Below are 12,330 nucleotides of genomic sequence, written 5' to 3'. Positions count from 1 at the left end.
ACGAAGGTGTATCGGATCATCACCGCAGTAAATTAATACAGGTACAGTGAAATTGTTTGATACATTTTTACTGGCCTTGTTAGTGAAAATATATTTTTACTAATTAAAATATACCTTCACTAACAATACACATTAACTGTATTATATACATTATACGCTATGTGATTTTATTTTAATGAAAAAACTTTTTTTATGTAAACATTTTTTTGCTTGCGCTTTTTTCGTGTGAGTATTTCTAGCTCTGAGCCGTTGGGTTTTTATAACTGAGTCAATAAAAAAGAGCTTTTATGAAATTCTCAAATTGCGTGTATAACATATAACACTATTAAAATTATTTATTATTGGTTTTATTATCTACAATGCTAGCAAAATAATAGTAGCATACATATGTGCTTTAATAAAAAAATATAAGGAAAATTTTTAGTAAATTAATACTTATTTGGGTATGAAACTAGTATTTGTATTATATTGTGTCTTAGTGTACTAATGTGGTCACTCAAATAATTTAGAGCTGTATGGCTTTTACCCAAATTCGTTCCAAAAAGTTTTATTTTTATTATAGGAAAAAAATCCTATGTTAGTGTAATTTTTTGTCTATTTATATACAAATTTTATTCGCAGATTTCTGAAACTTTGGATACGCTAGAGGCTAAGTGATGCAATAAAAATAACAATGCAAGTTTATGCTCAAAGTTAAGGCAGTTTTCCGCACAATATAGCGCACGATTTTATCGAAGAACTATGAATATATCGTAGATTTACATTTTCTGAATTAGGTTATAAACCATTTTCTGTCGTAAGAAAAGTGGCTGAAATAGCATATTTTATAAATTTTTAAGGCATTATTTTAACTCTATCATATTTTTAAGGCATATAACAGTATAAAATAAATTACACAACTACAAAAAAAGAATCATATGCGTACATGTTTTTATCAAATCAAAATTCTGAATCAGTTCCGTGTATAAATATGTTCTAGAAATAGAATTGGAATGTTCATAAAGCTTCACAACCTTACATAAAAAACACAATTTTTTACTCCGAGTGTGTATGTGTTTCTGTATTTACATACATTGCTCGAGGCCATATATTATATAATCCACAAACATATATACCACGGTATATTAAAAAGTGTAAAAAATTTACGCTGCGTTACTTTGATTAAGTTTTTGTTTGTACGTAACAAGAATAATGGATTAGAAAATTTATTGAAAATGTTTTAATGTCATTTATTTAAACTAATTACAATATTCTCTTTGTTACAGATCAATATATGTGAAAATGGATTAAGTTTTTATTAAAAAAATGTGAACGTGCATAAGGAGTTCCAGTGAGTATAGCAAATCATTCAAAATGTTGCATAGGAGTACTTCGTCAAGAAGGCGCAGGGCTTCTAGAAGCGCCGCGTCTTCCCCACAAGGAAGACCGAAAGTGCCAGCTCTGACTTTGGAAGATGTCTCTCCGACACCTCCAACTCCAAGTATGGGCCGAAGAGCCAGCGTTGCAGTCACCCCCAACACTGAATTACCGCAACATTTGAGAAGTCCTCGCAGAAGTCCAAGGCACAGCTTAGCTCCAAATCTAGATGTAAGTCCAACCACTCCAGATAACGACGTTTTAAAAGCAATCCCTACATATGATCGAAGTCCTAGACATAGTTTAGCACCTGAAGTATTGAACTTCAACAAGAGTCCGAGGAATAGCCTGGTGCCGGATTATAACAGGAGTCCAAGGAATTCATTAGTTCCAGAAAGTATGAATCGGAGTCCTAGAAATTCGCTTGTGCCGGATAGTGCATTAAGTCCAAGAAATAGCTTAGCTCCGAATATGGATAGAAGTCCTAGGTACAATTTGGCGCCTGATGGTAATTATGGATCTAGATTGAGTCTGAATCCTCAAGACTATAATAGAAGTCCTAGAAATAGCTTGGTGCCGGATAGTGGCGGGTCGAGAAGTCCCAGGCATAGTTTGGTACCGGAGTCTGTAGGGTGGAATCAAGCTAGGAGTTCCGGGACAGATGGTAGTAGAAGTCCAAGGCATTCGCTAACTCCTCTTCAGCAAGACATCGGTAGGAGTCCTCGAGGAAGCGTAGTTGCTGACACGGCTTTAAGCGGTAGATCTACTAGTCCTCGTGGAAGTATAGCAGATGTGAGATCTCCTCGTGGAAACAGCCCTCGTGGGAGCATAGGAGGCAGCAGCATGGCAGGCGATGGAAGGGGAGCCCGTGGAAGTCTGACACTCACGTTTCAAGAGCCACTCAATGCGAGGAGAGCCAGCGACGACAACGGAGCAGCAGGTGAGCATCCTTAAATTCTCATTTCAACGACATAAATGTTCGTCTTACTCGGATGATAAATGCACCTGCGATTACATTAATGAGAAAATAAAATGACACAGAATACGTTTTCCACTTGTTACGATTCTATCTCGTTAACTAGAATTAATAGTACTTGCCTCCTTTCTAAATATATTTTCGTTACTCTGTAAGCACTATTATATATAAACGTGTTATTAACTAACACAATTTCTATTATAATGTATAAAAATAATTATTTGCTTGATTGAGCTGTGTTATGATGGTGATATATTCATCTCGGTTAGTTTGATCAATGTGGTAGCACAAATAATTATTATAATTATCTAAAGCACAAAACCACTTTATATAATTAATTATGTAACAAGGTAAAACCGATCTACCAAAAAAGAAGCGGAACACTATATCTACCATGGATATAAATACTAGGATGCGGGAAACCAGAGAAAATTTTTACTCATCACAACTTAAGACATTTCGTCTGAGGACCACTTATCAGAGATTTCTCTGATCTTCAAGAGCCCTTTAATTTTAACTTAGTTTGAAAGAAGGCTGACTCAATAAGACCAGCGAAACTTGTAGAAGCCACCGCTTCTCTCTTCACATGCACTGGTCCAGGTCAACGTCATGGAAACGCCTACAAACGCACCCACGGATAATACGCAACAAATTTAATAACAACTATTTTGGTATTAATTCAACTATCAACCTTGACTTAAAGACTAATACAGATCGCTCTTTTTTAAATTATCAGATTTTTATTTACCTTATTAATAACTATATAAGTAGTACATCAAAATTAAGTGAAACCAACTCTGCTTTGATCTCTTTAAAAATAAACGATTAATTTTAACTGCTTATTATTGGTAAGAAAAAACGATTTTAATCGATTTTTAGAGTAGTATTAGATCAGGTATATATTATGTATTTTTTTGCCAAGAAAGTGAGTAATTACATAAGCAAACATATAAAAATTTAATCAGATATGTCAATACATTTTATAATACACTTATTACGCTTATTCGTCTTAATTAATTAAATCAAATATTAAATTTTATATATAACCGTCTCCTAACTTGGTATTTGTAAATATAACAGTAGATTTCTATTAAGTCTGATTAATTTTCTCACAAAAAATTCAGCTGCTAGTTATTGTATAAAAAATACCATTTCATTTAAATTTTAATGGTTTCTATTTATTTTAAAAATAAATTTGGCGAGATAAATGCTGTGATCAGGATACTGTGAAAACCGCTTTGTGACATTTATGAGGTATTGCCTTAGGGAATTTAGCACAGAAAGTGTTAAACGACAAAGAAATGCGAAGTTTATCTTGTCTTTGTTTCGTGTATTCTTTTTTAACTGAATCTATGTAAAAAATATATATTTTTACAAGGCGAGAAAAAATACTGAACAATATTCAAAATGCTGTTGTCTCACGTACGCTTAATGCTAATGAAAAAAAAAAGCTCCATTTAATTACTTTCTATCGATGTTTATTATAGTTTAGGGATAATTGTAATGATCAAAGCAGGCACTAAAACGTAATAAATAAGAACATTAAGACCTAAGGAAACAGAAATATCTTGTAAGTTAATAATTTAATTTATTAGATATTTGATACTGTTTCACCTTAAAATAAAAGAGCCATATTTAAAGCTTTTTATTTAATTTATTCCAATCATTAAAAGTATTAAATTGTGTTATTTTGTTGAATTTAGCTTTTAATATTATATAAAAATATTAAATAAAATCATTAGCTATATTTTAAAGTATTTTTTTCGATTGCTGTGCGAGTATAAATGTTTCGATACTTCTAGGACAACCTGTGTATACTTTTTGATGTTTTCTAAATGGTCTCCTCAATCTGTATGTCTTTCTGAATGAAACCGTTCAGGAAGAAAAATCCTCTCAACTAAGCACAAATGAGAAAAAACTATGGAGACTGTATGTGGGCAATTTTTATTTTTTATTTATAAAGCTGCCTTATAAAATTATTTTCGTAGAAAATGCGAAGAAGCACTATACTTTTAATGAAAAATTGTGACATAAATATATATAATACATAGTAGAATATTTTATGATCTAATTAAATGTAAAATATTAACATATATATTAGGGCTTTTGCAAAATATTGTACATTAAAACAATTTTCCTGTTGTTGCTTCAATAATAAATAATAATTACTTCTAATTTTATTTCTGTCAATAACAGGCCTGTGAAATTTTATAATTTATGGATATAGACTATTTCATTATTTAATCCTTTTTGGTGAAATTCTTGCTGTTCTTTCAAAACATACAAAGATAATAGTGAGACTTTTATTTTCCAATAAATTCGTATATTTAACAAAAAAAGGAAATTTAACGTATATGTAATCAAAAAAAGAGGCAGTATGTATGTGAATGTATAATGTGTCCATTATAGTTAAGTTAATACCTGATTTTCATTGTTAATTGATAGTATTTATATATGAAATTAATATTAAAAAAAATATATATTTATAATATTTAAATCACAATCTATAATGTTTACTGTACAAATACATAAAATACGACTCTATATAAACTCGAATAGCACAATTTCATTACTTGTTTATTCGGACATTCAAAGTTTGATTGGTGCACGCCTGGTTTATTTGATTTGTCATGAAAAATATTTGATATGACGAATATATTGCCTTCGAATATCTATATATTTTTATTTTTTAAAAAACAACTTTATAGGAAATAGGTAATTTTTTATGACATATTACATTTACTATATGTTAAAGAGATTTTAAAAGTTATAAAAGAGGAAAATTCGTATTATAAAATACAAAATTGTTACTACAGGAAAGAAAATAATAACAAAACTTCTCAAATGAAATCATAACATAATAAGCAATAAATATATTAATAAAAATTGTCATTGGTAGATTATACTGTCAGAAGATTCAGATCAGCTGTTATTTTTGTTATATAATAGACATAGTTTGTTGCGCAACAATTTAGAAGTGTTGTCCGTGGGTACGTCCGTAGGCTCAAGACGTTTCTGGTGCGGTAATTTTGAGGGCAAACCCAAATGCACGCTTAAACTTTAATCAAATTGACAGTTTTTTAATCCTTTCTAAATAATTTCATGTACTTTGTGAATAAAGCTGTTAAAGGGTGGTTCACGGTGGTGTTCCATTTTAATAAAGAAGCGCATTTTTTCATTCGATTCAAACACTCGTGCCTAATTTGACATTTTATAATTTAATATCATAAGTTAATCACTCCAAATGTGAAGAGAAGAGTGTTTCAATTGATGAACCCGACAATGCGTTAAATACCCAAACTTGCTAATCAATCGTTCAATGTATTAAATTGAGAATCAATGAATAAAGTTAAACTAAAAAAATATACGTGAAAGTGCGTAAGGATAATGCCGCACTTATTTTATATATATACAGTATTTTATTTTTACTTATAAAAAATATTTCGAAATGGTATTAATAAATATTTTTAGCCAAAGTCGAAAGAGTGGTTTACCTTACCGCCTATATCCACGTATGGGGCATATATAATTTAATATATAAAACATACTAGCTTTGCGTGTCTAACCGACCTTCTCCCTATGAACCCTTCACGAAAAAGTTCATCGGATGATCCTTTGAAAGTATGGCTTCTTTCGTTCGGTGCTTTTATCGGGTGTAGCATAGAAATTCGCGACTCTCTCTAAAAGGTTCACCTACAGTCGAGTTTTCATGGAATTTTCCGACGGAAAATACCCAGGAAAATGCGTGAAGGGCCCCTCTCCCTCATTCCAGGCTTGTTCGCGTGTAAACTACGTTAATAATACATAATAGGTTAATCAATCAAGGGCCGTAGTAAGGTACGGTAGAATCGAATCCCGGGGGATGCAGAAAAGTTGTGGGAAATTAAAATTATTCATTCAGCACTGCTTTGGACCTTTATTGAAATCAATTTAATTGCTGAAAATTATACAAGGTTTTTGGATGAATAATAAAGGTCTTAGGCGTATATTTAAGTTATATATAATATATACATAAGTATTAAACTGAATTTTGTAGACGCTTATCCAGCAAAATTACGTAATCTATTTAAATGGTTAAGGTGCCTCGGCGAAGTAGTGGAGATGTATTTTCCAGAAATAAATTCTAACAGACATTTTTAAAAATTAATATGTTTTATTTTATTTTTAGTTAGCAGATCATATATTATATAAGCAATTTAATTATGAAACAAGCTAGTCTATATTGCGTTTATTAAGTGACAATTACTCAAACATTTCAGCGATCGCTTTTGTAAAGCACTGATTACACTGTATGTACAAAATTTTACACAAAGGTAAATAACTCAATTTATATATGAAATTTCCGCTAATTTCAGAGTTTCCCTATATAGTTTCACTGTAGCTTTTACAGCCTTTTAAATTACATTTTCTTAAAATTATAGCAAACGTTACAAAGGAAATATGAAATTCATTCAACGCTAAGTTTAATTAAGACTCTTTATTTTAATAGTTTCAGAAAGTAGAAAAGTGTTATTTTCATATAAAATATTATAAAAATAATCGTTTTTAATATAGTAGTGATGCGCATGTATATAATTTATTTTATTACGATTATTATTTTTAATAGCTTCGTTTTTACTATTATTATTAAAAACTCTACTGGATAATAAAAAAACAATGACAGTTTAGATAAAAAAAATAATTAAAAAAAAATTAGCATAAGAGTTTTTTTTATTCAAATCAAGGTTTTTAATAAGTGTTAAATAATCTACTTATACAGTTGATGTATCATGCTATATGTATATAAAATACTAGCGACTATTTCTTACTAGCCATAATATTCATGATCACTCCCTTAGTCTAACGTACAAGCAATGCCCTTCAATTTGCAGATGAGAAAATTTCATGGTTTTTCATCATGCTACCATAAAGTAAGCCATTCTGCAATTCAGGCCCTATAACTTATTCAAGAGTTTTTTTACTGGATCCAGTACGTGCTCCAATAATTTTCGTACTCGCATCCGATACTTTTTGGTTATACACAGTGCAAAAATATAATCAAATTTAATTAGTAAACTTATGTTAATCAATAAACAATTAATATAATTTTTTACCTTCCTATCAAAGTTAATAAAGTATAATTTATATTTTACTTATAAGAAGCAGCTCTTATATATAATTTAATTTTGAAAAACCTTGCTTTTATTTGATTTTTAAACTAAGGTAGAAGTTTTAAACATAAGCAGTTTTTTTATAGCATATAACTATTTTTCTTAACGAATTAATGTAAAATATTTTTATTTTTTAATAATAATCCTAACAATATTTAGTATCATTGTAAATAAAATCGCTGATGTTTAACACTTATAAATATATAGAAGTTTATTTTTGACTTGATAGTTTGTGTGGCACTCATTTTTTAAGTTTAAACATGATTATTATTTATAAAAAAATGAGCAACACATTTTTTTAACCAAAAAATATTATTACGAAAAAAATGTGTTGAAAATCGTGGCTTAACAAATAAAAGTTAGTGAAAAAAATATAAATTTAGCTTTTTATTAGCAAATTGATATTTATTCAACAAACAGCCTGGCATCAATTGAGCAAACAACCTTTAAGGTTGACTTTACACAACGTAATGCGTACGTAAATATTTATATGATCGTTGGCGAATAGTGAATAATTAATCACGCCCAGGTCAGTTTGTTGTGAGCAAACGCCTGGAGCAGTGACAAAAAATAAACCCGACCTGACACGCAATCCACGAATAAATATAAAATGGCGTCGACTCTTTTGGTAACTTTGAATCGTATCAAGGCTGTTCATTTGTACTCTGAACATAATCACTAATAGTCATTCATGAATTAACTAGGCCAGATTCTAATTAAGGCGCACACGATAGGCTTTACCGATACTAGCTTCTTATCTATTTCCTAAGCTGCTCGTCTTGTTCAGTGAGTGATTAGAAGTGACAAAAAATCGCATGCGACACGAATATCTAATAGATTGGCTCTTTTTTGATCAATCGATTTATACTAGTAGTCTAGAAAATGATAAAGTTTGTGAGTATCGTCGATTTTTATAGATGGTAAGCGAATTACTATGCAATAGTAAAATTGGCAGATCGGTAATCGTTTGATTATTAATTAATTTTGTGATATGCTCCGTATTTTTTTACGCTACTTGAAAATTTATAGTATAAAACAATTCAGAACTTATAGTATTAAATTTTATCACAAAGGCGATCCTATAGGTATTTTTATTTCAATTTGTTTGTAAAATTGTTTATTATAAATGAAATATATAGGTTGAATTTAGATCAAAAATATATTTAGGAGGTTTTTTTTTTATTTTAAAATTTTAACTGCTTTTACTATTGGAATATTTGTAAAAATTAAAGTTAAGTCAAAACTGAGCAAAGGATCCTCGTCTGATTATTTAATTAATTGTTTTTTTTGTAAAAAGTCGTGAGAATTTTTAACATAGATTTCATTTCCTCATTTTAAGTGACATTTTACTTTTGAAAATTTTGCTTGAAAGGCTCATAAAGTTTGTATTTTTTTTATATATATTGTATCCTCTCCGTAAAGATATATTATATTATTTTAGTTTTTACCAAATTTATTCAACGCGTTACTTAGCTTTTTGAGATGTGAGGGCTTTCGTATCGCGCTTTTCCTTACTCGCATCTCGTTGGCCGACGTTTCGACCACCGATGTTGTGGTCATCATCTTGGGCGTAATATTGACCCTATCTCAGCCGCCGCAGACTCTTGAGCTGCGTCGTCTTTGATTCGATCTTGTGTATTATTATTTTTCCGTTTGTTTGTTACTAAGGAAACAACCAGTGCATTCATTTTGAAATTCCTTTGTTTAAATGAATTTATATTAGTATGAAATTTGTTAAAATTTAATTAACCAAGTATTCAAAATTGCTTTCACGTCTCTTTTTTTTAATGCTGTTATTCCTTTAATTTCAATTGCTTCTCAATATTGGGGTTTAGTTGTATCAAAGTTTATATGAAAATTTTCATTGAAAGTATGGTTTGCCAAAGGTAATTTTTCATCAAAGCATTTTATCGCGTTTCTATGTTTTATCCATCTTTGTGAAATCCTACGGTTTGTCTAACCAGTGTAAATTTTGTTACAATCGTTACAAGAAATTTAGTATACTTCTGATTCGTTATTATTTTTTTCTTTTCTGTTCGGTAAAATGGACCATATTTTATTTTTAGATTTAATATTATATCAACATTTTCTTTAAAAAGTACTCGTGCTATCTTTTCTAAAATTCCTTAAACAAATGGTATCTAGCTTCTCAATAAGCTTGTTTTATGGCGATAGTCAAAAAGAGCTTGAGAATATGCGGGATGGTACTTATCTATTTTAGGTGTGCACCATAATCGTTTTTTATTGTATAATGTTTGTATATTGCCCATAATAAGAGTTAAATTATTAATAAAAAAAATATATATAAAAAACGCGTGTACATTTTTTAAGCTCTATGAAATATGTCAGTTTTTCTACATACTAATATTTATGATATGCATTCCTTAGTTATTTTAAACATCGCGTTTTACAAGCGTTAGTTGCGTCGGAAAGAAAATTTTAGCGCCATATCTCTTGTCTATTCTGTTTTGGCGGTTTATTCAAATGTCGTTATTTTAACCCTTTCTATTAATGACGAATCTCATTCGACATAAATTTTGTTTTAGTCGGTTCTATGTCATTTTTTTATTTTTATTATTATTTAAAATTATGTTACATACATTAGAAAAATATAAGCCGTATAATATTGAAGTTTTGTGTATACTTAACTAAAATAAAATAGTTTTGTCAACACATATCTTAGAATTTTGCAAAACTGTTATTAGCCTAGTGGAGTTTAATTAGGACCGCAAAGGCTTGTTTTGTTGCATGTTATGCAATTTAGTGCTACTGTAACGATTCAAAATGGTCATTACACTCATATTTTATTTAAAAGCACATCAGAAAGTAATGCTGCAACTGGTTTATAATGTTTTGCAAGCTTTTTATCATTAATTTTATTTAAAGAATAGCGAGGCTAGTACATACATATATTATTGATTTTTACAATCAAATTCATTTAAAACGTGGAATAATAAATTTATAAAATATTTTCTAATCAGTTACATTCTCACATTATTATAGAATTGAGACACGAGATATGTATATATGTATCAGGCGCGTACGGTGGTATAAATTCCCTTTCGCTCGCTCGCGTATTATGTGACGAGAGTGAATGAGAGATAAGGGCATGCGTTACATGCGTTCCACATGCCCACTTCATCTCACAAGTAACAAGGAATGTATTTTACTGTACGCCTATGATATGTATATTTGTGCAGATATTAATACATTAATTAGTTATTTTATTGTAAAGTTGTCTTTTTTGTAAAAGTCTTATCATTACCAATATCATCAATTTTAATGAAAATATTCACATTTTTGTGTAAAAGTATTATTAAAAAGAAACACTAATGTTACAGGTTTATAAATATTTTTAATAATTCATAACTGGTTTTCGGAAAAAAAACACCGGATTTATATTTTTCATTAAAAACGGACAGAACCGACAGGGTTCTAAAATATAAGCGTGTTTAAAATGATTTATCTTGTATGTATGTATTTATCATAATATTATTAGAAAGCTAAAAAATTATTGTATAGATGCTATAAAATATTATATATTAAAAAGATGCATTCAGCATAAATGATAAAATGGTTTTTGCCTGATAAAATATTCACACATTTTCAATATTCTGTTTTAATTACATTTATAGCAGTGAGTGAATAGTTATTAAGTATAATTTAATTTAAATATATAGTGCTTAAAATAGGTTTTAACTGTGATACAAATAAGAACATCAAACTATTTTCATACTTGATTAACAGTTTTCAGAAAAATTCTCAGTAAAAATATATACATTTTCTTCACAGTTTTTTAAAAAATAAGACTGAGATTAGCACGGTGCTTAAAAATTCAAGTCGTGTATTTTTATGTATTGCGATGAATATGTCAGTATTTTTTAAAAGTAAATGATACTATATATACATTTTTATTGTTTATTTTTACTTGGTAATTGTATAAATATAAGAATATAGGCATTATCTGTAATCTAATCAGGTCTTAAAGCGATTCTTTTTAAATTTCGTAAGCACAGTTTAATAAGCATTTATAGTAAAATATTTAAAATACAATTTAATCTTAGCAAAATACTGTTTATAACTACGCGTCACATGTAGCAGTGAAAATATTACTTTATATTACTATTTAATATGTTTATGGTTATGGTTATTACTATAAAAGACACTGTTTATTATTATTATGCTTGTCGAAGTATCTTATATATATATATAATTATATAATTATTTTTCAGCAACAAATCATAAAAATGTTTATACATTCTGATTGTTTCTTAATTATTTTCAAACACGAATTTTATAAACTCGGCTTATTCAAATGTTATAATTAAAACATTTTCATTAAATAGAATCGTGCAAGCCAATATAAGATTTCCCCAAGATATTTTTTTATATCAAAAGAGCTTTAATTTTTATTATTTTTTCACAAAAATAATTGCGAAAGCTTAACTTTTTCTTTAAGTTTAATTGCCCGCAAGCATACACACGCGCATATCTCATCTTATCGGCAAACATTCGCGTGACGAGCCGCCGACGCTGTAAAAAGTCTGAACCGCCACGAGCCCTACTTACTACCAACTACATATACACAAAAGTTTTTTCTTCTAATTCTAGCAACACGTAGGTACAGTAAAGCGTTTTTCTAACGGCCGTAGGTATATTTCTCCCCTTGCACAACTTCATAACTCATGCAAATACGTCAGGTTATTACTCTATAGCTGCGTATACATTAGGGCTAATGCGCGACTTGGCAATTTTATTTTTGAGAAAATTAAAAAAAGGAAACTCACTAACGAGTCTCAAAATATTTCAAAACTGGACTTTTAAGCTAATTGCGCTTCTTAAATGCTC

The 12,330-nt window shown here is 29.3% G+C and overlaps 2 protein-coding genes across 4 annotated transcripts in view; one reads left to right on the top strand and one right to left on the bottom strand.

Annotated features, from left to right (window-relative positions):
- The window catches only part of SCCRO4 (DCN1-like protein SCCRO4), a 215,468-nt gene that overhangs the window by 55,644 nt on the left and 147,494 nt on the right, over positions 1-12,330 (bottom strand). The gene's annotated exons all lie outside the window — the stretch shown is intronic.
- Positions 1-12,330, top strand: part of LOC148235080 (uncharacterized) — a 119,696-nt gene that overhangs the window by 37,016 nt on the left and 70,350 nt on the right. For both annotated transcript variants that reach the window (XM_088186812.1, XM_088186811.1), the window contains exon 2: positions 1,266-2,296. In XM_088186812.1, coding sequence (XP_088042938.1) covers positions 1,354-2,296 — 943 coding nt within the window. In that variant the 5' untranslated portion in view covers positions 1,266-1,353. The remainder of the gene's footprint in view (positions 1-1,265; positions 2,297-12,330) is intronic.

This window comes from Plectrocnemia conspersa, unplaced genomic scaffold (assembly GCF_051122295.1).
Source record: "Plectrocnemia conspersa isolate PC_06_02 unplaced genomic scaffold, ASM5112229v1 ptg000005l, whole genome shotgun sequence".
Lineage (NCBI taxonomy): Eukaryota > Metazoa > Arthropoda > Insecta > Trichoptera > Polycentropodidae > Plectrocnemia > Plectrocnemia conspersa.
Note: the sequence above shows the minus strand (reverse complement) of the source record. Positions and strands in the feature narration are given on the sequence as shown.